Genomic DNA, 26,404 nt, shown 5'->3' on the forward strand with positions numbered 1-26,404 from the left:
CAGAGAGAAGGAACAAAGCTGACATATTCTGGGCCCCAGGAAGAGAGTGTGAGAGTCATGGCCTCCAGCGGAAGGGACAGAGCATAGGAGAGGCCTGGGTCTGGCAAGACAGTGATGACCTGGCACTGGCCTCCTTCCAGAAGCCCTAATGGCCTCGTTTCACAGGGAAACAGCTTGTCTGGCTCTATTTCTCCTTCTTCCCAAATATCCAAACCCATTTGGCTGCCACGGCCTTTGCCACTCACTAAATTTCATTGTGGTTGTTTTGGCCACAGCCCCTGATGGGCAGAGGGGAGGCTGTGTGAAAAGCCCTTAGTCTCAATTCTCCCTGGGGGTTTCCCACACTCAGGCCTAAGCCAAGCTTCTTGGCACCCTGATTGGTTTGGATGATTCTGCCCCAAACCCTTAGGGGTTTCTCTCTTAACCACTGCCCCTGTTTTTTTTAGAATGAGAGATGTCCAGGGTGCTAGGATAGGCCACAGGACCCCCTCATCTCTCTCTCCCATTGTTCTGCAGTTGGACATAAGCATGCTTTTTGCTTCCTGGGTTCCTATGGGCCATGAAGGGAGGCCAAGGGCAGGGAGGCTCTGGCATGAGGCTGTGGCCACCCCAGATTGGGCCTGGTTGGCCCAGAACAGAGCGCTCTCCTCTCTGAGCCATTGATCACATTCATTGTTTCAAGTTAATTTAATTCAGTGAGCCCTTCCTGTGCGTCAGTCACAAAAAATGCTTAGTGCTAAAAGATCCCAAAACAGAACAAGATATGATTCTTGTACCTAAGGAGCTTACAGTCTAGTGAGCCAGAGAGCAGAAAGGCCCACCAGATACCTGTGCTGTGGTGGAGGTCTGGGCTGAGGGCTGTGGGAGCTCAGAGCAGGGAGAGAGTAAACCCCAGGGGGGGGGCTGCTCTGCGAGGAGGGGCCTGAGGGATGGATGAGGGGCATGTTCAGAGGGGCATGTTCAGAGATGATGGGAGCATGAAATTCTCTCTGATAGACCCAGCCTTTGACCAGAAGTTTCTGTGGTGAGAAAGTGTAGGGGTGCTTTGGCTGGGATGAAGGGTTAGGAGGGGAAGTCATGGGAAGTCAGGCCAAGTAGATGGGTTAGGGTCACAGATCGGGTCAAGACCAGATAGTATAAGGAGTCTGGACTTTTTCCTGCAGGCATGAGCAGCCACTGAAAGTGTCTGAGCAGGAAGGGAGAAGGACAGGGCTGGATTTGGGAAGATTGTCCTCCAGCAGGTTGAAAGTGATGGCAGTAGTTGAACTCTTTCCTCTAGATGAGGGACAGTGGGGGCCTCCAAGTTTCCTCTTACTGCTTAAATGCTTCCTGGACCTAGCTAGGTGGCAGGAAGGATCAGAGGCCTTTCCTTTTTGGGGGTTGGGAGGGTTCTCTTGCCTTGACTCTCACTCCTATTGACCAGACCAGATGGAGCTGTCCTTTCCCTGGTGGAGACCAGAGCCTATGAGAGAGGCCAATTCTCTCTGACCCGTTGTCCCCATACCACACACACTTGATCCATCAGACCCAGGTAGGAAGAGAGAAAAAGAAAGGCAAGAGCAAAGGCAGACTTTTCACAGCCTGTTCTCCCCCTCCCCCACTCTGGGTGCCTCCAAGCAGCCAGGCCCAGTTTGCATTAGGGAGCAGCTCAGATGATTAAGAATAGGGGAGATAATTAAGTGTCAAGATGATGTAGCCCAACTCTGCAGTCAGGCCAAGGTAGCACAGCAGCTGGCAGGCCGGCAGCAGGAGGCGGCCTGGGGCCTGGGCTGCACAGACACCCAGGTGTGTCCTTTAGCTCCTGGGCCAGCCCTGCAGGCAAAAGAGAAAACTGGCTGGAGGCACTGAGGAGTGTAGGGGCATTGGGTTGGAACAGTTATATGGTATACATGTCAAAGGAGTGGACTGAGTGAGTGGACAGGCACATCTCCCTCCAGGAGAACCTTGATGCCCTGCCAGGTGGCTCTCCTTTGGCCCCTCTTACTGTGGCATCTCCGCAGAAGTGTCATACCCTGAGGGCAAGCTGTGAGTCTTTCTGTCCTCAAGGAAGCCACTCCCACCCTGCCTCTGGGTACAGTTCAGCCTATTCTTCAGCTCTAACAATGTCTTGGTGGTGGGCATTAGCGAGGACAATCACTGCAGCGTGTGCTGGCGTTATTGGAGACAATCTCAGCAGCAGTTATTGGTGTTCACAGTGATGATACCCAGAGCGTTATTGGCACTGGCACTTGGAATATGGACAGTGTTATTAGTAACTGCAGCAATCATATCTGTGGGGATATTAGTAAAGGGTCGATCAGCTGTGACTCTGGGGAAAAAGAAACTGACGGTAACTGTGAGTCTGCTTGAGATGCTTTCTCATGCCTCAGCCCTTGGAAGTATGGAAGAATCCTCAGACTTTCCCTTGAGAAATGTGCTAGTCAAGAAGCTCTGACCCTCAACCCCCAAGAGTCCAGGAGCTCCCAGATGACAGGTAGACAGGCCAGAAACAGATGAGGAAGTTCTGTCACCAAGCACCCAGAAGACAGTCTGAGGAGGTAAACCCCCATTCAGTACCCTACTAAATGCTTTACCTCTTTTTAGCTACAATTATGGGTGTGTATATTAGGGTCCTTTGAAGGACACTGCTCCCCTGGATCTTGCTTGCCCCGGCTTATGTGGCTGGAAAATAGAGACTCTTGTATTTTTTCAGGCTAAAAACAAAAGTCCTTTGCTTTCAGCCATGGTCCCAAATGTTGCTGTCCTTTGGTGGTGTTGAAAGCACAGAGCAATTACATAACTCGTCCAAAAATCCAGATGAAGTCATATGGTCTGAGTCTGTTCATCTGTGGGAGGGGGGATGTGCTGGTCTTCCTTTGATATGTGGGGTTGCAGGGGGGTGTGGGGTTCGCATTCCATTAATTAGGTGCACAATGAGTTGTGCAGTTGAGTGGCGCTAAAGCGGTGAAGTTGTACATTTGCAGGCAGGACAGGTTGCACGGCTGCAAACGGCCCAGTCCTGTCACTGCCTTTAATAGCTCCCTTCTGCTTTGGATGAAACTGTAACTGGAAGAAGCAGTTTATTTCCTTATTTAGTTTTCGTCCTAGAAGTCCCCAAGTGTGTTGCTCAGGTTAGACTTGGTGCAAATGAGGGGATGAAGCTGTGGAAATGAGTGGCCCCTGCCCTGTCTAGGAGCCCTGGTTCTAGACAAGAGAAGGCTGCAGACCCCCACCAGGAAGGAGAATTTGGGGTGGGGCCCAGCAGGCAGTCCTTGAAGCACAACATGAATGGGCAGTGTGGCCATGTGGGAAATGGGGTGAGCTCTGAAGCCAGGCCTAGTTGGGTTTGAACCCGAGTGCCTTGGTCAAGTCACTTAATCTTCATTAGCTCTGTCTTCTCCTCTGTCAAGTGGAGATGGTAACAGCACTCACTTCATGGGACTGCAGAGAAGACTACATGAGATCACGGGTATAGAGCATTGAGCTGATCCATCTTGGAAGATGCGTTGCTGTGTGTCTGGAGAAGAAGGCCTAATTGTCAGGTTTATGTTTTGAGAGGAAATGAAGTCATGTCAGGAAGAAACTTATTTGGGCAGAACTTCTATAATCTTGGTGTGGCCCCTATTAAGTAGGGTAGCTAGGGCAGTGGGGGAAAGAGGTGAGCCCCCCATGTCTGTCTCTGCTTACTCATTGGCTTCATGGTTATCTAGCTGGGTCACATGTCCTGTCTTAGCATCCATAGGCATTTCAGTTGTGTGTAAATCAATACAGGACCCCCTTCTTTTCTAACACAGAGGCACCCCTCCCTCTATTCACTGCTAGGCACTTCCACTCCCATGTGCAAGTTTATTTCTTTACCTTGGGAAATGTATTTGTTTATGGACACATATGTAATTTTTTTACATAGTTTGTGAAAATGTGAGCATGTGTGTGTTTTTCAGCTTTCTGAGATCTGTGGGTGAACGGGAATGTGGAGCACCATGCATTAGGCAGGCATGCACTCTTCTGAATTGTGTATGTATTTAAAGAGATGATCAGCTGTGAGCAGGTGCATGTTCACCAGTGCCAGTGAGCAGGGAGAACTCAAGCCAGGCCTGAGTGTGCTAGAGTCCATGGTCTTGAGGCACAGGTGTGCCTATAGACTTTTGCCTAAAGGGCCCCGTAGACATCACCCTGCACTCTGTTGGCAAATGGATGGGCTATACTGAACCTGCCTCCAGCGGTGGCCTGGGCTCAAAGCAAGGGAGACTGAGGCTGGGAGCCCTTACACCCTCAGGCTATGTCTCCCAATCTCGGGGTCTACCTGCCTGTCTTTCGGGATATCTCAGTGTCTGTCTGTCTCTCATTTGCTCTAGTCGAGGTATACACTGATCCTGCCTACATTAGAGGAGGTGGAGGTTTGCATCTGGTCTGGACTTTAAGAGGTATGGGGGCCAGAGGGAACATGGTGTGGGGGACAGGGGAACTAGCTTGGGGGGTGGTTAGAGCTTCTTCAGAGAGTGGGTTCCTAAGGGCCAGTGAGCAGAAAAGGAGGAAGTGGCTCAAGCTTCTGCTGGGAAACCAAGAAGCTGACAGAGTCTCAGGGCCTGTATCACTTTCTCCATGGGCCACTGCTGGGTTTGGGGGCTGAGACCCCAGTGGCCTGGAGGGTCAGGCACTCAGTGGATGGGGGGCACTTTTCCACCTCTTGGAAAAACAAAGAGCAGATCAGGTAGTAAAACAAAAGCAAAGGAGACCTGGAAGCACCTGACAGCCCTAATTCATCACGGCCCAAGTTTTTTCCTGTGTTCCCATTATATTTGTTTGTAAAAGTGGAAATCAATTTTGAAGGTAATTTTCTGGAAAGAATGGAAGGGAGGTGGGAGGGCCGGATAAGGCAGAGATGGTAAAAGGAAAAATTTAGGCCAGGCACAGCCCAGGGGCAGCTCTTGGCAAGGTGAAAGAAAATTGCATATTCAATCTCCATCCATGAATCTCCCTCACTGCTGCCCGCCTCCTGCTTGAAAACAATGAAGGCTTTTTCCCAACACTGGGCAGGGCCTCGGTATCAGCCTCACTTTAACTTCAGGGTCATTAATTCCCTGATTATTGAAGGAGAAGAGAGGGTTGAGGCATCGTCAATTCCAAAGGCACCCCCCCCCCCATGTGATCAGGCCCTGGCTGGGGTGCAGTGGTGGTGGGCGGGGGGGGGGGGGCCGCCAGGGGGGGTGAGGTGTTGTTTCAGAGGAGCAAGTGGGTAAGGAGGGAGGAAGTGGGGAGCCAACTGGACTGGGGGGAAGGAAGCCAGGAGGAGGGTGGAAGAAGGCAGTCATTACTGCATACCTCTGTTGTGTTGTTATTGCAAATTAAAAGTAGCATGTTCCACTCCACAGCTATCTTTGGGGAGGGAGGGGCACCAAGGGAGGTGGGGGATCTTATCATTGCTTCTTCAGCAGACCAGCCGTGGTGTCACCGTGTGAGGTGACATTTGAATTTACAATTCCGCTGAGAAAAGCCATTAATTCACAAATTAACATTTCTCCCTCTCCCTCTCTCTTTAACACTCTCTCCCTCTCTCACATGGATGTGCAAGCAATTGAAAAGACAAAGGAAATAGCCTTAAGGAAGAGACTTTACTGCTAGTCTGTCTGTGCTGAGATTGCTCCCCCTGCTTCCAGATAGATAAACCAATTACCTGAGCAGCTCTGCTCCTGGCCGCCCGTGATCGCCTCTTTTTGTACGCTGCCTCCATGGCTGGATTACACTCAGTGTATCTCATTAATGTAAACCAGGCGTGCCCTGGTCAGCGGTCTCTCTTCCCTCGCTCACTTTCTGGAGGGGCAGTGGGAAGATTGCCGGTATCCTAAAAGGCAGGCAAGGAGGACCCTGGGGAAGAGGAGAGGCTGCAGGGCCTTGGAACTCTGGGAGCAGCCTTCAATCCTGGAGGAGGCTGATGGGGGAAGTCTGCAGGTGGGTGCTCCTGGTGGGCTAGCATGCCGGACATTTAGAGGCAGGAGCAGGAGCCTCAGCCTGACTCTCTGAGGCCCACAGTGTCTGTCCTCTGTGGCCTTTTGGTCACAGATGCAGGGAGCTGGCAGAAGCAAAGACGGATCTGAGCATTCCCTGCATGAGAAGAGCTTAGGGAAGTTTCACTGAGCACATACCATTTTAGTGGGCCAGGATTCAGCCTGAAGGAGCTGGGAGGGGGGCCAGGGAAGGCCTAGAAGACACAGTGAGGTTGCACTACATTGGGTAAACAAAATGAGATTGCACTGATTCCTTAACCTAAACCCAGCGCTTGGGCACAGTATGTCTGTTCACCACTTATCCCTTATACACACACACAGAGTCATCAGATCCCCTTTTAGAGACTCCCTACCCAGGCATGCCTAGGGTGGCATGCCTTCAGAGCTCTGAAGTGAGCTTACATCGGAGGCAGAAAACCACAGAGCCTCTTTTTGCTTCCACTGTCCTCCAGGCCCTGGCCAGGTCCTGGAAGAAAACATTATATTGGCAGAGGGAAGCCGAGCGGAGTTTGAGTTTCTCTAAGAACTGGTGCTCTGTGGATCATTGCTGGAATTACAGTATTTCACATGCATCGTACTGCCCAAGACAGGTCACAGACTGTTGCTCGTGAGGCAAGTCCTATGAAAGTCCAGAAACCAAATCTACAGGAAGGTAATCATCCATCTAGACAGGTGCCCGAGCTAAACTGCATTAACAAAGCTCAGCCTATGTTCATCTTCCAACAAATATTCAAGCCCTGGCTAATCTCCACTCTAATCTAAAAAAGAGCTAAAGTTCAAAGGTCAGCATTCACTAAAACACCCAAAAAATCCACTTATGAACACATATCTGTCGTTATGATTATATCTTCCCGGTCACCTGGGAAATCAGACCGGTCACACTGAGGGGGGATTTTTTTTCTATCTTAGTTCAATCTCATATTTTAGCCAAACTCTGGGCAAGGTTGGCCATGAGCCTGTTGAACACTGACCATGTTGTTATACAGAGGTAGGGGTAGGTTATGTCGATGTTTCAGTAAGCCCTTTACCTTGGGTCCTGTGCCACATGCACTTACCTTTTCTATGGGGAAGGACCGGGACTTAGCCATGGCGGTATAGGGTTGACATGGATGTCTGAATTCGTAGTCCCTGAGTTCATACCAGAGACTATAGTCAAATGATTAACCACCTCAGGTTCCCAACCAGTGTGTGCTATTGTTGATCAAGAGTTACATTTCCTTGTTTGGTGAAGTATGTTGCGATTTAGCACAAAAGAGGTCGACCCCATCCCCCAAGAGAAAACGTACAGACTAGCAGTAGAGGGGGCTGTACGTGTGTTCCTCCACTGCTGGAAGCTGGGGTGGGTGGAGCCCAATATTACAACTTCCCCCGCAAAGGCTCCTGTGCACTTCTGAGCACCTGTATGCACACCTACCTTGTCATACTGTCTTCAAATCCTAGTCTTTCCTTTGACAACTACCTTCCAGCCCTGCAGGTAGGCATCGTTCTCCTCCCCCCACCCGGCAGAGGCACCAAGTGAGAAATGAGAAGTCCGCTGCCTCAGTGCGGCCCTTTTCCCCCACGCACTGGCTGTGGACAGGAGGGAGGGGCCGGGCCCTGAGGCTGTCCCCCTGGCCCTGCTGAGAGTGGGCTGGCCTGCCTGGGCACCTCCTCCTCTGCAGGCCAGAGGGCAGCTGAGAAGAGCAGGGGCATGGGGACCCCTCAGAAAAAGCGTCTGCTGAGAAGGTAGGCTGGGAAGACCCAGGACTGCTGCCTGACAGGAATGGGTCCTAGTGGCATTCCTGACCCTTGCAGTTTGCACGAGGAGCCCTGGAGCCCGGGCAGAGCCCCTCCCCTGCCTACCTTCCTCAGAGCCATGGTGGCTGGAAGGCTGTCCAGGACCTTCCCCATCCTGCCCCGTGGGGGTGGAAAAGCAAGGAGAGTTGGGGGAGGGCTGGGAGATGATCACGAGCCTCAGAGCTGAGTTGCAGCAGAGCCAGTAATTCAAACCATCCTGACCCTTCGGTGAACCTGAACCTGCTGACCTTGACAGCACCAGACAAGGGAGGCCTCACAAACCTCAACCTGCGTGGAGGCCTCGCTTTCTCCTTCTCCCTTCCTCAGAGCCCCGGGGCCCAGCCTCCAGGTAGCTCCTAATTTGGCCATCCCCACTGAACGTCAGCATCCCTCCCTCCCTGAGGCGCCGGCCCGCCGGCCTCAAAGCATCCTTTGTGCTCATCTCCACCGGAGACAAGTGCGTGGGCATCTCGCAGGGGCCCTTCCAGAGCCAGGCTGAGGCTTCCTCCTTTAAACACAGCTTGCACACCTTGTCTGTTCTCCTCCTGTCCCAGGCTTCACCTTTTTCAGGAGCACTAGCTACAAAGTGTGTGCGTGTGTGCACGTGTACATGTGTGTGTGTGGTCTGGGTGCACACGGGCTGGGGTAAAATGTGAGCAAGACAGAGTAGACAAGAGGAGGGAAGAAAGCCTGAGGAAAGCTGCCCAGGAACCTGAATTAAAGTAAATGTAGTTTATAAAGTTTATGCTTTCCTCCCAGGGAGAGCTGGATTCCATCCAACGGCCTCCCAGAGCCTGCCAAACAGCTTCTGAAGCAGAAAGTGCAGGCAGGAGCATGGGCGAGCCAGTGACAGGGTGGGGGGGAGGGTGCCCAGACACACGTGCACACACATGCACACACACATTCTTTCTGTCTCTGTCTCTCTCTCATTGGTTCATACAGATCTTCCTAGATCCCAGCAGGCTTCAAAGAAGGGATGGAGGGATGCAGAGAGTGTGTTTGGTAGAAGTGACTTCAGGAGCTTCCCTTTCCTTCCCTCTTCTCTCCCCACCCCCATCTCCATCTCCTTGGGCAGTGTGGCCGACCCAGACACATGGGCAGTGTGGACACTTAGGTGGACTCTTGGTGTGGTAAGCTGGGCCGAGGGCAGTGTGGACCACCGAGGCAGCCAACTTGTGGAATCCACTCTGGGTGAAGGGCCGTGTGGGGGACCTGGGGGTGATGGGTATAAGGTCAAGGTAGTCAAAGGGATCAAAATGTGATCTGCCAGGAACCCCGCTTTTTTCTGATGCTGGGGATGCATTTTTCTCTGGCATCTGGTCTAGACCAAGTAGGTACCTTACAGCTGCTAAAGACAGCTGCTGGGTTTCTTACAGAGGAACAATGAGAGACAGGTTTTTTTTTCTGGAATTTCAAAGGAAATAAATGGTTGACAAGGTTGGGATATGGGAGCTCTTAGAGCAGTGGTTCTCAACCTTCCTAATGCCACGACCCTTTAATACAGTTCCTCATGTTGTGGTGACCCCCAACCATAAAATTATTTTCGTTGCTACTTAATGACTGTAATTTTGCTACTGTTATGAATCGCAGTGTAAATATCTGATATGCAGGATGTATTTTCATTGTTACAAATTGAACATAATTAAAGCATAATGATTAATCACAAAAACAATATGTAATTATATATGTGTTTTCCAATGGTCTTAGGCGACCCCCGTGAAAGGGTCGTTCAACCCCCAAAGGGGTCGCAACCCACAGGTTGAGAACCGCTGTCTTAAAGGGACTTATAGGCAAGCTGAAATATCTGCCTATCTAGACTCTTCTTCACACGCACAAGCACATGGGTTCATGTGTGTGTGTGTACCAACAGTATGTAAATGGGCCAGGATCCTTGACTTCAGAGATTGTGTGGAGTAGAGTCGTCGGCAGCCGTCCGTCTAGAGAGACGATGGTGTAGCTTCTTAAGAGTCCATCTGCACCGCCGAGAATGGCTGTGCAGTCCGACTCGGGAGTGACATGGTAGTATCTGTCTCCTCCCGTGTTGAATCGACATCTTGCGATGACGCTGAAGCTACAGAGCCTGGGCAGGGTAATATGGAGGGTCTGCTGTTGCCCATGCAGCAGACCCCCCCTCTCTTCGCAGCTGAAGGGTCCAAGGGAAAGACGGAGTCGATACAGCTTGGGTTCAGGTGCGCCGCAGGAGTTGCCGGTGTTGACTACAACGTCAAACCGCCTTAGGGACTCCGGCTCCGGATTTTCTGTCAGGGTTTACTCCCTTAGCCTTTCCCCTGAAGAGGTATGCTGCAAGGCAGCGGAGGTTTTTTGGAGTCAGAGTTTTCCTTCTCTGATGTACCCTGACTGGAAGATCGAACCAGCGACACTTAGCTCGCAGGCCGACGCTCAATCCACTGAGCTAAACCAGCCAGGGCTGGAGTAGAGTAATTACTAGAAAAGGAAGTAGTATGTAACAAAGACCTCCGCTCCAGCCTGCTGGGTTGGCAACATCAAGTCTCTTGTCCCTGTGCTTCTGAGACATGCCTCTGCTAGGGACAGGCAGTGGGAGAACTCTGTCTCCCACCTCTTCCTGGGAACTTCTTGTCCTTACTCAAGTTCTGCCAGGATCTGGGACAGAAGAGGACAACAGAGGTAGAGTTGTCTGAAGGCACAGAGTCGAGGGCAGAAGAGAATAGAAGGGAAAATGAAGGATGGGCAGAAATTGCTGATTGCGGAGGCTACCCTGGGATGCCAGGAGATGCTGGGCATGAAGGGTGGCAGAAATTGGCCAAGGATGGCTTTTGCCCTTTTCCTCCCCTCTCTCCTTTCCCCTCCCTTCCTCCCCCTCCTTATCTCTCCCTCTTCCCTCCACACATCTTTATTGGTTCCAATAATAGCGTTGATTTGCATGTCAGGCAAAGCTTTGCTACACACACAAAAAGGAACACCCCAGCCTTGGCGGTGTGGCAGTGTCAGCTCTCGCTGTTGTTCGACAGTGTAAAATTAAATTAATAAAGCCCCCAACGCAGGAAAACATAACAGGAAATTAATGGCCTTTACTGTCGCTCTGATGCAGTCATTTGCAACCCTGCTTTCCGCACCAAAGACTTCATAAATGCAAGCAGTTTCTCTAAACAAGCATACTTAGAGCGGCCTGGTATGTAATTTTTTGCCTTGCTGTGTCCTCTGAGCTAACAAAGCCCCCTTCTCTTCTGGCTCCAGAGAGGTTTCTAACTGGTTCTGGCCCCAGATGAAGCCCAGCATCCAGCAGAAGGCCCTAGCCCCTCCCTGAAAGCCCAAAGAGGGCTAAGGAGGACTCTGGTCCCACACAGACAGACCCTCAGCCAGCCCTCCTTCCCCACCAGTGGCCGGTGAGCAAGAGCCCCAGCATTTGCCAGCAGGCCTGCAGGAAGGCACGGCGCATGCTCTCAGGCAGGAAAGTTGACCACTCAGGGGAATTCACCCAAGCCAACCCAATGCTCACTCCCCACCCCGCTCTCTGCATTTGTCTTCTCTCCACTACCTGTTTGCTCCCCTCCGATGGTATTGCTTGGCCTCCCCTCCCCCTTCCCCCATTCATACTTGCTCACCCTCCCATATGGGTCACACACACTCGGGTTGGGTGTGCTGGCAGTGGGTGCCCTTCCCCTTCTTTCCTATGGGTAAACTAGGGGTTTTGGATGGAAGGAGGGGGCTAACATTCAAAATAGGGGAACTGACTGTGCTGGTATAATTCTTCAAGGTTCTAAGGCTTCCTCCTATCTCCCTCTTCTCTTCTCTACTGGTTGGATAGGAAACCTGAGGGTCCTAAATGATTATTCAGGCCATGTCTCTGTCTTTGGCAAATTTCCTATAAATCATTTCAGATTGTTGAGAATCTATGATCTTGCTTTGACATGTAAAAAAGTGGAAATGTATACTTACCTTTCTGGGGATCTTTGTATCAATATGGGCCCCAGGGTTGGGAAGTATGAGAGGAGCAAAGAACCAGGATGTGGGTCTCAAGGAACTTACAATCTATTGGGGGAGGCAGAGCTATCACACATCAGACAATAAGCTGAATCATGTGGCTAAGCGTCTAGTAGAAAGTCCAGAGGAGTAGCTGCAAGAGCAAGAAGGAAATGGCAGGACTTGAGCCAGGGAATGACTAAGATTCAGGGAGACAGGGAAAATGGCTCCAGGTACACCTTCCTTGTGGAAGCTGACCAGTGGCTAGGCTGAGAGCTGTGTCAAGGCAGAGTCTCGGATTCTTAAAGGTCATCATGTCTTACCTGCTACTCGCATGGAACTTTCCCCTCCAGCAGTTCTGCCTGACAGGCCACAGCCCCTGCCTGGACATAGGACATAGATGGACAGTTGTCACTGTTAGAATCCAGATCTCTGGATGTGGAATCCTTTTGCATTCCTTGTTTGCTCTGGGGCCTTTGGTTAATTGCATAATCTCTCTGCATCTCAGTTTCCTCATCTTTAAAATAAGAGATAACAACATGGACCATATAGAGTGGTGTAAAGATCTTCATTGGACACCCTCTCTTCTCTCCCTCCCTTCCATTCCTTCCATTCGATTTACTGAGCACCTAGAAAAACAGTGAGCTGAACCCCACGTGGATTTCAGTTTCTCGCATGATGTGGTCCCTGCGCTTGCAGGAGGTCTCTGCTCATCCTTGTTCCCCATCTCTGAACTCATTCTTGATGGTTAAAGGCCCTCTTAACACTAAACTCTAGAGACAGTCTAGCCAATGCCAAGTACAGTAGAACCATTTCCATTCTCCATCTGGAGATTCTACATTCATAATGTAGCCTCAGATTACACTTTATTTTTTTAGCAGCCGTGTCAGACTCAAGCTCCTATTGAGTTCGTGGTCAACTAAAACCTCGAGATCTTTTTCGCATCAATTGCCATCGAGCCAGGTCTCCCCCTGTGTAATTGATTTTTTTTTAAACCTAAACATAGGGCATTCCATTTATCCTTGTTGAATTTCATCTTGTTGGTTTGAACTCTTAATTCCACCCGATGAAGACCATAAGGAAGTTTTCTATATCATCACACTAGAAGTTTTTTTAAAGAGTTATTTTCTTTTAAAATAAAGGAGAGACACATGGCCCACCAGTGGAGACCTCCCTCCTGGTTGTGAGAAATGAAGGCTTTAGGTACTATTGAGTCCAGCAGCCAACAACCATTTCACTTTTCTTCATCTTGTTCACAAAGTTAGGAAGGAGAGTCTTTGTGAAATGTTAACATGCACTACATTCAGAGCATTTGTTCAATCAATCAATTAAAAAAGCCAGTTTAAGTCGATGTACTGATTGAGTGCCTGCTGTGTATGACGCATGACAGGACTGAGTTACAGCGGTAAATAGGACACAGTCCTTGACCTCAAGAAGCTTCTAATCTAATAGGGAGACAGATGTGTACATCATTATATTAACAGAATGTGATAAGTGCTATAATCAAGGTATGAAGTGCTATGATGAATGTTATTTTTTTTAAAGGGGGTAGTTGCTTCCAACCAGAACAATTGAGGAAGTCTTAGTGGGGGTGGCATTTGGTCTAAGAGCTAATATCTAGTTAATGTGACACAACTTATTCTTGATGGGTATATGTCAGTTCCAGGGTATCACCAGTTTCCTTTCTAGGGCCAACAAATTAACTCTACAATAATTTCTTCTAAAAGATTTCCAAACCCCAATATTATATTTGTTAGTGTTATTTGCATAAGCTTTTACCTCCCCTTCTTTTTTATTTTTTATTTTTCTTTTCTTTTCTTTTTTCTTTTTGCAAGGCAGGATGGCATTAGGCTTTGTCACTGCCCCACTTTTTCATTGTGACTTTTCGAGGATTATCAACAAAAATTTTAGAATCCTATCCACCTTTCCTCCTGCCCCCAGGGTCTAGCTGTATGAATTATCTGGGCCTGGGAAAGTTAACACAGCGGAAATGGTTAGGAGTACCTGCCTGGCCCTGTCCAGACCTGGGCAACCCCTGCTGGTCCCATTTGGAAGATTCTGTTCTTTGATGGAGAAGTTCTGCCACCTCTCTCAGTATTACCTCCTCTTCCCCAGCATTGAGCCTAAACCTGCCCTACTTTTTGTTTTTCCTCCAAACAGAGCTACCAAGGCTCTTTTTTGTTTTCTCTGCTTGTTCTGAGCTTTTGTTTTCCCAACAGGCTCATGCTACTCTCATATTCATCCTTAGTTATAGTCCCCTCCTTCCATCTGTTGTACATTCTTTACAACAGGAAAAAAATAACTTTTGTCAAACAATAAGTGCAATGCATGCTCATCGTAAAATATTTTGAAGATAAGTAAATTTTTTAAAAATTACCCATTATCTTATCATCGAGAGGTAACCACTGTTGGAATTTGGTATACTCTTTTACAATCTTCTTTTCTGTGCATGTATAATTTTATATATAATTTTTTATCAAAATTGGAATGATATTGTATATACAGCTTGTCTTGCTATTTTCACTTAACATTATAGAGAACCATTTTCACATATCATTAAATATTCTTTGAAAACATGATTTTTTAATGGCTGCATAATCTTCCACTGTTCAGTGTACATGTCCTTTTAAAATCTAGGCTCATCATATTTTAAAGCTTATTCGTGTGCAACAACAATGATTTTCCTTAAATGCCCTTCTCTTTCCACCCCTCCCCTACTCTCACTTCCTCTACTTTGTCAGGTTGATTCTTTGAGCTTTCAGAGGCAGAGTTGCATTTTTAGAATATCCAATCCTAATGGAATTGTGTTCCCTTCCAGAATCTCTTGCCATGGGATCACATGACTATTCTTTCCCTCAACACACAGCAGTTTGCTTTCCTCAAGTCGGATTTTGTCCAATGCCTCCCTCCTTTGCTACTGTCAACTCTAGACATGGTTGCTTTCTCCCCAGATCCCTATCACTTACCTTTCATCAGTTTGTCTTTCTTGGTCAAAATTAAGCAACTTGGAATAGTGGAAATGGCTCTGGGCTGAGAACCTCAGTTCCCAGACGATGACTGGCTGGGTAACGTGGGGGAATTACTTAACCTCCCTGAGCCTCTTCTTTTTACTCTCTAAGAGAGAATGGAATGAAATAATCTTGATACTTTCCAGCTCTAAAATATGATGACACCAAATCCAGAGTGGCAATTTCCTTTGTTGCTTCTTTTTCCTTCTCAAAGGTAAAGTGTTGAATAAGGCAAGTTAAGAGTCTATCAACCTTTGCTTTTGGAATTCTATTTGACTAATCAGTCACCATTTTTTTATCACCTACTACATGTCAGGCCCAATGCTAGGTTTGTAAAGATGAAAAACATGTCCCTGCCTTCAAAATGGGAATCATAATAGAAACCCCCAGCTTAAGTTCTGGTGAAAATTAACTGAATTAATATATGTAAAATTCTGAGACGGATGCCTAATATATAGTAAGCACTTAATGTTAGCTGCTGTTATTGTAAGGATTGAATCAGTGGATATACGTTCAGCAGAGTGTCTGGCACCATAATGAGAACTGGATCGATTTTGTTGCTTCTTTTTCCTTCTCAAAGGTAAAGTGTTGAATAAGGCAAGTTAAGAGTCTATCAACCTTTGCTTTTGGAATTCTATTTGACTAATCAGTCACCATTTTTTTATCACCTACTACATGTCAGGCCCAATGCTAGGTTTGTAAAGATGAAAAACATGTCCCTGCCTTCAAAATGGGAATCATAATAGAAACCCCCAGCTTAAGTTCTGGTGAAAATTAACTGAATTAATATATGTAAAATTCTGAGACGGATGCCTAATATATAGTAAGCACTTAATGTTAGCTGCTGTTATTGTAAGGATTGAATCAGTGGATATACGTTCAGCAGAGTGTCTGGCACCATAATGAGAACTGGATCGATTTTAGTTATTATTATTATTTCTGCAATAGAGGTTTGGATAGATGGCTATTGGAACATAGAGAAAGGAGAAATTCATGCTGCTGAGAGGGAGCTAGCAACCCTCTGGTGGACATCCGTGGAAACTCAATTCAGAAAAGCTCAAGGGACTTGGCCAAGGTCATACAGCACATGAGCGACAAAACCTGGAGTTCAACCAGGAGATGTTACTACCAGTCCAGTGTTAAGTTAGGGTCACTAAGGCAGTTAGTGTCCCCAGAGGCACAGGAAGACAGGTCAGGCAAGCCAGGCAGCCCCCTGCCCACCTTTTACCCTACCATGAACTCACTGAGTGTTTGGGAGCTGGGCTTGGTCAAGGAGAGCCCCTTGATCAAAGGTTGCCAGGGCTGGAAGGCTTTGGACCAGATTATCAGGGGCTTCTTTGTGCCTTCCTCTTCAGCATGGCTTGGGGTTCCTGGACAGGGTAGTCCCCATAGATTGTCCAGTTTAAGGATGTGAGGCAATGGGGTACATCACCCCAGCTCCTTGGAAAGACAGGGTCTCCACCTGCACCGTCTCCAGCCCAGTCCCTTCCCAGCACCTTGCAGCGCCGCTTTCCTCCTCTGTCCTCCATTTCCTTTCTATTTTGACTTTCCACCCTGCTTTCCTCATCCTGTCTCCCTCCCATTTTTCCGACCTCCCTTTCCCTGTCTTCTGCACTTCTCTCCTCATTCCCTTTCCTTTCTCCTTCCCTCTCTCCTGTGCCCCTTCCCTTCCCCATTCCATTAATCCTTGTTCTGAGCCCAGTCTGAAAGCAGCCCCATTCCTGGTCCCAAACCCCACGCTCCCTGTTCTCAATCAGATGGGAGGGCCAGGGTGGCAGCCCAGACCTTCTCGGTCCTGCCGCTGTGGGGGTGGGGCTGGGGCTGCACAGGCAGGCTGCCCTGAATGACAAGCGGAGATATTGATCGCATTCTGAACTGAGCCCAGCCGATAGAAGGTAATTAATGACTCCATTTGCCTCAGTACGGAGGAGAACAATTGAGTTTGAAGCTGCAACAACTGGCAGCTGGGGAGACTGGGGGACTGCCTGGGGGTGAACCCCTCAGAGGGGGAATGGGTGTTAAGAGGAGCTAAGGTGTAGAGAGAAGGGGGCAGAGGCCATAGGTCACAATGGTATGGAGCCCAGAGCCCCACCCCCAACCACAGCTGGCCTTGACCCCTCCTGCTCCCCACCCCAAACCCCCTGGAGGCTTGAAGCCCATCACCCACTGTTCCCACTTTCCTCCACGTTTTTCTCATTTCTTCCTGTATCACTTTTTCAGGTCACTTTCTATCTGCAGATGAAGTCAGACTTACTTTCCCCAAGATAGTTTCCTGTCACTGATGTGGTCTTGCACTTACTTTTAACTCTCTGTGAGCTTGTTTGCTTGTTTGTAAAATTGAACTAATGGTATCTCTTTTGCAAGTGTTCTGTGAGGATTAGAGAGATGTGTGTAAAGCACCTCGAGCCTGCCTCGTACATAGTTAGTGCTCAATAAATGATGATAACGACAATCTTTGACAAAGAAGGCAAATTTGATAGTGTTAAACAAATGATTTTGCCTCTCAGCTGAAAATGAGAATAATAATTACCTTGTAAAGGTAAATGGATTTAATGAGCATATGTGAAAGTCCTTGTATTGTCAGTTTCCTCAATGACAGGTAGACATTTGTGTTGGGTATTAGAAATCTGAAATTAGTATAGTTCTTTCCTATACTGTATACTTTAAAGCACTCCCCTCAAATGCCTAGTCCTTACTTCCTGGGATTTGGGGGGTGGCCCCTGTTTATACCTTCTTAATTTTGTAGACTTTGATAACCTGGGCACATTCTGACCAAGAAAATGCATTATTTCATTCTTTTTATTACCATTACCCCACCTACCTTTTGGTCATGCATGAGAATTTCACTTGTCCCTTGCAGTGACTACTTTGGGAATTTGGGTAGAATGTTTACACATGAGGAAAAAAGAACTTCTGTTTTAGCCCTTGTCCCTGACCCTCATCACTTACACATGGTGTTCAGTGACTTCCCCCCCCCCGTCCAAGCTGCTGAGACCTCACTAAACAACCTTATTTATGATTGGCCAGAGAGAAGGTTCTGGTCTGAGGTCAGAGAGGTGGGAGGTAGAGATCTCTGCTCCAGGGAAACCCAGAAATAGATGGGAAGTAACAAAGCTGAGTGAATGAGGAGATCAGATCTTTTTATTGAGGAGTAAAAGATTATTATTAGTGATTCTAGAAGTGGCACATGCTTATTGTACAAAGCTTGGATGATATGGAAAAGCTTAGATGAGATGAAAATTACCATGTGGGTAGCTCTCCTTTCAGTCAAGAGGATCTTTGCTTTTGCAGTTCACTTTGCATTGAGATTGGGAGTTGATGCTCATTGGTTCAGTCCACAACTGATTATGAGCACCTTTCCCTGCGTCATGCTCCCTGGTACATATGCCCTTGAGCTAGTCACTTACCCTCATTTAATCTGCAGTTCATTTACTCTGAGCCTCAGTTTCCTCCCCAGTGAAAAAGGAATTATAATCCTCACCTACCTTGGAGAGTGGTTGAGAAACCCAAATAACCTAAGGTCTTTGAAACCCTTTTGTTAACTGCAAAGCAAATATGCAGTGCTTAGAGAAGACAATATGAATGAGCCTTTGTTCCACTTGAAAGAATAATTTATGTCAAAGTTTTTAACTCAGCATTTTGTTTAATTTAATTAATTTATTTATATCTGCCTTGTTCCAAAAAGGACTTGTGGTGGTTCACTCTCCTTGAAAGTGGAATGGGCTCCAGTCCTGAGACTACCTGGCTGTGTGACCTTGGACTTATCATCTCCCCTCCCGCACCTCACTGCCCACCCCACTAACTTTCATTACTGTAAAATAAGGACTTTTGGACCAGCTGTCCCCTAGTCATTCTGGGCACAGTCTGTGCTCAGCCAGCTCAGGGGCCACAGGCTGCAGCCTCAGTGTAGGAAGGATGCAAAGCAGAGAAATGGGGATGCCAGGAGGGAAACCATGTCCCGGATAGGGCCAAGTGGCCCTCAGCTGGGCCCCTGGGTTTGGCATCCAGGCAGCAGAGTAAAATGATGTAGATGGCAGGCTCTGGAATCAGATAGACCTGAATTCAAATCCTGACTGTCATTTACCAGCTGCATGGCCTTGGATAAACTACTTAATCTTTCTTTGGCTCAGTTTCCTTATCTTTAAAATAGGTATCATAGTATTTACCTCCCAGGGTTGTTGCGGGGTGGGGGGATTAAATAAACTGTAAAGTTCAGCAGTGGCATGTAATAAGCTCTCAGTACTGTGAGCTGCTAATGGATGGTGGCTGGACAGGGGACCGCAGCAGAATAGGGCTGAATCCTTCACATATGGAGACTGCCTAGCACATAGTTCCTTCCTTGCTCTGTGGGGTCTTACTAAACCTACAGCAATCACATTTTCCAACCTGTCTAAAAACATTGCCCAAGAGTAGGAAAAGATATTGGAAATCAAAATTGTTCCAGAAAGCTCAGGACATATGGCCACAATACTCCAGTTCTCTCCTTGGAGTCCTGGCAAGGGGAAGGCCATGGGCCTCCTCCCATTATTTGGGAAAGGCTTCCCTTGCGCCAGCTCCCACCATGGGCAAACAGACCCATTTTGTGTTGGCCCTGCTCTCTGTGATGAGGGCCTTGGTGTGGGAAGTCCAATGCAGAGGCTGCCTGGGCTCCATTCTCAAGTAGCCTCTCTTACCTGCTTTGGATGGCAATTCTGCAGCTTGAAGGTTCTTCACTGGGAACATGGTGTTCTCTGTCCCTTGGGGAGAGGTACTAGGTGGGCAGGATGGTGTTGATGAGAGCAGGAAGGGCCTCTTGTGGACCAGAGTCCATGCTGCTGGAAGCTAACAAGCAGTGGGAATGAGTGAAGAGGGGCTAGGGATGTGGGGGGCTTGTCTGACAAGTAACTGGGTGTTCTAGGGTCCCAAGCCAGTCAGGTTGCCAGTCCAGAGACCTTCTGTGAGGGGTCTGGCTTTGAGGCCTCCCCAGGAGAACCTCATTCATTTATTCACAGTGATTCATTGAGTACCAACTGTATGCCCAGCTCCATATCTGGCACTGGAGCTCCAGAGATGCATTGGTCATGGTTCCTGCACATGGGAGCTCACAAGGGGAAGGATGCTACCTAATTCCTCACACCTTTTCCTTCCCTGCTCACTCTGAAACATAGATTAAGACCCGCTTCTGCCTCCTCCTCTGTTTTAGCCCAGCTCTGCCAAAACACATATGTGTATCTGGGCCTAGCAGCAGTGTCAAAGCCCAGCTCCACTCTTCCCTTGCTGTCACCTATGAGACTACCCTTGGAAAATCCCACTCTCAGCTCTCTCCATTCTCCTGAAGAGGTCCCTCCAAATGGTCGGCACTAACAACTGCTTCATTTCCCTGTCCTTTTCCATTCTTTTCTTCCATATTCTCTTGTCTTTTTTTGTTCCTCCTCTATTCTCTTCTCCTCCTCCACCCCCTACCCTCATCTAGGCCCTGGGCGGCCCTCCTTAGCTGGATACCCAGGTTTATGGGGAAGCAGAGCCAGCCGGGTTTATTCTCATGGCAAGTGCCCTCACCCAAGCCAGTGTTGCCCTAGGCTCCTGGCATGGGAATCTTCTTCCATTTCTTCCTCTCTCTTTCTGTCCTTTCTCAGGCATCTCCCAGCTCCCTCTCCTCACTCCCTTTCCACCCTTCCTCCTTACTTTCATTCCTCTCTTTCTTCTCTCGCTGAGGGTGGGGCACCACCTGGGTCTCTGGAGAGAGCCTGGGAGAACCTATGGGCCCTTTGGCTGATCTGAGAGGCTGCCTCCCTGTCCCCTACCAGTCATGCCACTGCCCTCTCCCTGCCCCTGTGGCTCACCTCCCTGACTCCCCGGAACTTCTCTGTGCTCCTCATGACTCGTCATTATGGCTGCCTTTCCGACTCCTCATCACCCTCCTTCTCCTCTGGGGAGTTTGCTTAAGCTTCCAGCTGCCTCTTTTGGGGGTTCCCTGCTTGCTGTCATCATACCAGTTAGCTTTGTTGCTCCTCTAGCACCTTCTTTCTCTTCCTCTCCCCACCCCCTTCCTTCTCCTCTTCTTCCCTTTCCCCGCCTCCCACTGCAGCCTCTGCCAGTAGCAGACTTGCTTTTCCCTCCCCATCTCTCCATTGCTGCCTCTGTAACCTGTCTCATCACCAGGGTCCAAGTATACACAAAAATAAATAAATAAAAAGGTCAGTGAGTGGAGGGAGCAGCAATAACCCCTAAAACAGTACTATCAGTGGAACATGATTGATCAATTGAATTCCATAGCGGCTGAAAAATGTGGGATTAAGTAGTGTATTATACGCACAATGAGTTGAGGCATGATGTTCATTTCAAGTTCATTTCGCCGGCCTCTGCCACCAGATCAGGCAATCAATAGGGGCAGCAGATATCATATATCACCTCTCTGCGGGCTGAGGAGAGAGCACCATAATCTCTCGCAAATTTAGAGTGACAGATTTGTCAAGATCTGAAGGGCCCCTGAATAAATGAAGGAAAAGAGACTCCTCCAGCCAGTGACCTGAGGACAAAGCTTCAGTTCAGCCCCTACACACACACACACACACACACACTTAGTCAAGCCACACACAGGCATATTCACAAATCTACCCAGAGGCATGGTCTGAGTCTTGCCACACATATACACACATCCATGCACAGATTGTGAGTACCCGCTCACAGAGAGATTCACCCTTTACTTCCCAGGACCCACTGGTGACACTGTAATAACCACACACAAAGACACTCTCACTGCCTCCCTCCATCCTGACAGCCAGGCTTCCGCAAAAGGTAGGAGAACTCCAGCAGGGGAGAATTAGAACACAATGAAACATGCAAAGAGCGACAGGGGGGAATTAGGATGTTGGCACATCCTTGAAAGAGAAGCAGGGACAGGAGAAACATGGGGAACGTGGGCTTGTGCTCCCCATGCAGTCACACACGTACAAACACACATCTTTCCAGAAGTTCTCACTATGTCACTTACACATACCCAGACACTTATCTGTTTATAGCTGTAGAAATACATCTTTTCGAAGAATATGCACACAAAAGGGAAAAATAAATATGCCACACCATAACTTAAATAAAGAAAGGCATACACCCTCTCCAGCAGAAAATAATTGCAGAGGCTTACACAGAAAAAAACACAACCACCAAGTTTTGTGTCCATAGAACAGAGGGAATATAGAAATACCATTGAGGCTGTCCCTGTGTCTGTCCTCCAGAGACTTGATCCTGGTTTTCATTTCTCTCCCTTTCTCCCTACCCCAACACTTCGCTTTCCCATCCCCTCCAGAATAAAGTGGAGGAAAGACAGGAGGGCCCATTAACAAAGCAGACCCTTGTTCTCTGTCTGAGAGGCCAGCAAGAGAGGATGGCTGCAGGTTGAGGTTAATCAATATGTAATATTTTCTATGTTCTCCCGAATGATACTGTACGGTGTTACTGTATATAATGCAGTATTGATTATATCATATCATATAATCACCTATAAACTGATATATATAACAGTCCCAGAGGATCACCCTGGTACCTACAACTTGGGCTGGCCCAGACCCAAGGCTCCCCAGGTGGTTTTGGCCAAGCTGTGGCTAGGGAGGACCTGGCTTTGGTCCAGGAAAGTTGCAAGGTAGGGGTCCAGGGAAATGTGGCAGAGTAGGCTCCTGGCCCAATGTATACCCTGAAAACTCCTGTGGGCCTGATGCAGGAGGACAGGGATAGGGAGGCAGGGGGAGAAGAATGGTGAGGAAGCCTGGGTAGGGCAGGAGGTGGACAAATTTGCACTGTAGCCTCCAGGAGCAGGCACTAATGTGACAGCACTGTGGCCTTTACTTTGTGGAGCGAGTCTCAGCTCCCTGTGGAGACCCATAGGAGAAAGGAGGTGGCCAAGGAACTGGCCTCTGATAGAGGTTGAGCCAGAGTCTAGGTCAGGGACAGAGGCGAGCAGGGTGGCCTTGGCACCACAGCATCCTCAGACTCTGACTTCAGTCTCTGCCCAAGTTAGTGTTTTACTACCCACCTGCCACCTGCTGTCCTCCTGCTTGGGTCTCAGTCCTGGCACAATGCAAGCAAAATGCCTCAGCTTGGCTTCAAGTCCCTCCTCCCTCAGTGGTGAAGTTAATTACTTCACCCAGTCTCCATGTTACACTCAGCCTTAGAGATTTGATGATTTTCCACCCTTGGAGTCAGTGGAACTGATATTCATCTCAGAGCCAAGTTCAATTCTCCACAGGCTGGGTAATGCTGGTCCTAGACATCCAGCTCCTCCCTGAGGCTGACCTGGGCCAGGGTACAGGAGTTTAGGGGAGATGGCCTCTGAGGTCCCCTGTGGCTCCACCTCTGTCCAGTCATCTGGTCCGCATACTGGGACAACCTCCCTGTCTCTTCCTAGCTCCTTCAGAGGCTCTGGCTACCTCAGCCAGATCTCTGAGGCATGGCCAGCCCTGGGCCAGCTTCTCCAGCCTCAAAGCTGAGAGTAAGGGGTCCTAGCAAGGGTGTAAATCCCTAGAGACCAAGCCAGGTGTCCCTGTTTGCCCACTGCACTGCTCTGTGCCTCTGCTGGCCTGCGCTGATGCCCCGAGTGTCCATGTGTCCCCCAGATGTGTCCGAGGGCTCAGTCCCCAATGGAGACTCCCAGAGTGGCGTGGACAGTTTGCGGAAGCACTTGCGAGCTGACACCTTCACCCAGCAGCAGCTGGAAGCTTTGGATCGGGTCTTTGAGCGTCCTTCCTACCCTGACGTCTTCCAGGCATCAGAGCACATCAAATCAGAACAGGTGAGGAAAGCACTTTCTGCGTGCAGAAGTGGAAAGGAACTGGGTAGAGCAGGCCTCCAGAGAACATGCACACCCAGCACTGCATGTGCTACATATCATATGAACAGGCTCACACAGGACATTATCGTAGAGTTAGGACAAATCATTATGGTGCACGGTAGTTAGAAATGGTAAGTTCTGGGTGCACGTATGGCCTTGGGTAAGTCTTACCCCTTTCAGAGCCTCAGTTTCCCCATATACAGAATGAAGAGCTTGGACACATGATCTAAGAGATCCCTTCTGGCCTTGTCAAGCCCTGCTTCTGGCATAAAATATTCAGGAACTTCCTTTTGCTGTGTCCCTTGCTTAAACCCCCAGGGTCCTACAGGAAGTCTGTGCAAGTGCATGGTGCTCTTCTTGCCCAGCTGTGCCTGCCTCTTGCTTCCCAACCCAGAACACACCGCATGGGACACAGCCCGCAGCCCATAGCCCACAGTTCACCTGCACATTACACAATGTAGAAACACATCTCCTAACTTCTCACATTTACCCGTGCGCACACGTTTACACACTACCACCACACACCAGCTCCCTCCCCCTGACCACCCACAGTACTCCCAAGTGTTCCCCCCACCAGCTCAGCACCTTCCAGCCCCCCGTCCACCCACACCTCAGGGTAGCGCACAGTGCACACGCTGAAACACAGGAACACACCCCCATTCCTCCCACAACTACGGCCCAGGCCAGGCCCACAACTGCAGCACCACACACTCTGCTGCACTTGCACATGCACACACAGGCACACAGCTCATGCACACACAGGCACACACCAGCACACAAGCACACACGCGCCAGCGCAGCCCCGCCGGCTTCACACAGCACAGTTCCGCTCTAGGACTCCAACAGCTCGCAGCCACTCGCCTTCCTCCCCGCCTGTCCTTTTATCCCATAAGCTGTTTGTCTTCATAAAACAAAAATCAAAAGTCTTTTTAAGGTGCCCTGAGCCATAAACCAACAAAGGAGGAGCCGGCCGAGGCAGGCTGCTCGGTGCACCCTCCCCGAGTCCCCGGCTGTATTACAATGAATAACCTTTATTTACTTTCATTAGACTATTAAACACCAGCACAGTCATTTTTCCCCCTGAAACTCGGAGCAGGGCCCATAAAGCAAATCCGAAGCCTAATTGAGTTCATTTTAATTTCTCTCCGATCACAGAGAATTACTCTGGTGATAAATCAGGGGGCAGCTTCACCCCCAGTAGAAGGCCTAATTTGCAGCTAATTACAAAACTGATTTCTACAGGAAGATCAATACGAGAAGGAATTGGAAATGACGAGGCAATCCCGTCCAGCCAGGGAGGAGAGGGGGTCCTCTGGGGGGGCCAGGAAGTAGAAGGGAAAAAAACGGACCCGAAAGAGCAGAAAATCAGTTTTAATTTAACGTAATATTAATCAGAGCAACTTTTCCTGCTTTGTGCAGGCTCCTGGCCTGCCCAGCTCTGGGGTCTGGTTTGGCGGTGGCTGCAATAAAAAGGCAATTACCCGAGTGTTTCGGGCAGGACACCCTTTCAGAGTCAATAACTGGCCCCCTCCCACCCTTCTGTTAGCCATGTGGACTCTCCCCCTCCCCAATTTCATACCCCAGTGCACAGGCAGAGAGCAAGGGGCCCGTGGGGCTGTCTTTGTTTGTTTTTAAAAAGGGGGCGCCAGCACCCGATCAGCTGGCCCAGCAGTGCCAGGTTGGAGGCCCCACTAGGCCCTTCCCCCAGCTACTGCTGCTTCCGACACCATGTCACAGTCCCCCCTCCTCCCCAAGGCTCCCCACCCCAGCGGGTCCTTAAAACACCCCTTGCCTCTCAGCAGGGGATCCTCACTGCTAAACGCTACCCTTGGGGCTTCTTAGGCAGGGGCTGCTGCAGCAATGTGAAGGGTGCTGGGATAACCAAGGATAATGTATGGGCTGTACCTCGGCTTCACAAAGTCAGGTCTGCATCCATCCACACAGAACTCTCCATCATTCTCCAGCCTGCCCCTCCCACTCTCCCCTCCCTCTGCCTGGCCATCTCCTTCCACCCCATCTGGGAGGGCTCCCCGGTCCTCCTCCCCATCTGCACACCGAGCCCTTTCTCCAAGTGTGTGCATCAATAGAGAGCTGTCGCTTTTCTCTCTCCTCCCAGGGGAACGAGTACTCCCTCCCAGCCCTGACCCCTGGGCTTGATGAAGTCAAGTCAAGTCTATCTGCATCCACCAACCCCGAGCTGGCCAGCAACGTGTCAGGCACGCAGACATACCCCGTTGTGACTGGTAAGGGGGCTTCCAGGAGGGTGGGGACATGGCTTTCAGGGAGAGCACCTCAGCTCATGCCATCTGGGGCCCAGTGTGACAAGTGGGCCCTCTGCCATATCTGCAGAGGGAGTCAGTCTCCACAAACCAGGGTGCTTCCTGAATAGATGTGTGCAGATGTGCAGATGAGACATTGCGGTCAGGATCTCTGTGTGCTTCAGCCTGGAAAGGAGGCTACTGCTGGCTCTTTCTGCCCATCTTCTTGCCTCTCTCTGCCTTTTTTCTTGCCTCCACCTAGGTGCCCAGAATTATAAACCTCTTGCCAGGGCTTGTGCAGGAGAGGGAAGATGGTAAATAGGCCAGGCTGGTGAGAAGGGAGCATGAGTGCGCATTGTCCAATCTCCATGCCCTTATGTCCCCAAGGTTGTTGGGGACCTGCTTTCCTCTCCCCCTGGGCAGCCTCAGTTGCTGTAGTTTAGAGCTTCAGGATGTGGAATCCAGCTCTGTGGTTATAGAAAAGAATGATTATTCTAGCCCTTCTCTGGCTTCCCAGAAAAATCACAGAGACCAAGCCTTGATTTTGAAGCCAGGCAGGGTCAGGTCTGTCCCACAGTCAAATGCAGGGGCCCATAATCCACATGCTCCCTTAGATGAGGAACAGCAAAGGCA

At 49.3% G+C, this 26,404-nt stretch overlaps 1 protein-coding gene across 4 annotated transcripts in view; it reads left to right on the top strand.

Annotated features, from left to right (window-relative positions):
- PAX2 (paired box 2) overlaps nucleotides 1-26,404 on the top strand; it is a 77,717-nt gene that overhangs the window by 33,608 nt on the left and 17,705 nt on the right. For all 4 annotated transcript variants that reach the window (XM_090278414.1, XM_090278415.1, XM_090278411.1 and 1 more), the window contains 2 exons: nucleotides 23,299-23,474; nucleotides 25,630-25,756. In XM_090278414.1, the coding sequence (XP_090134540.1) occupies nucleotides 23,299-23,474; nucleotides 25,630-25,756 (303 nt within the window). The remainder of the gene's footprint in view (nucleotides 1-23,298; nucleotides 23,475-25,629; nucleotides 25,757-26,404) is intronic.

Source organism: Furipterus horrens, unplaced genomic scaffold (genome assembly GCF_987537825.1).
Source record: "Furipterus horrens unplaced genomic scaffold, mFurHor1.1.pri manual_scaffold_5, whole genome shotgun sequence".
In the NCBI taxonomy this organism is placed as follows: Eukaryota; Metazoa; Chordata; class Mammalia; order Chiroptera; family Furipteridae; genus Furipterus; species Furipterus horrens.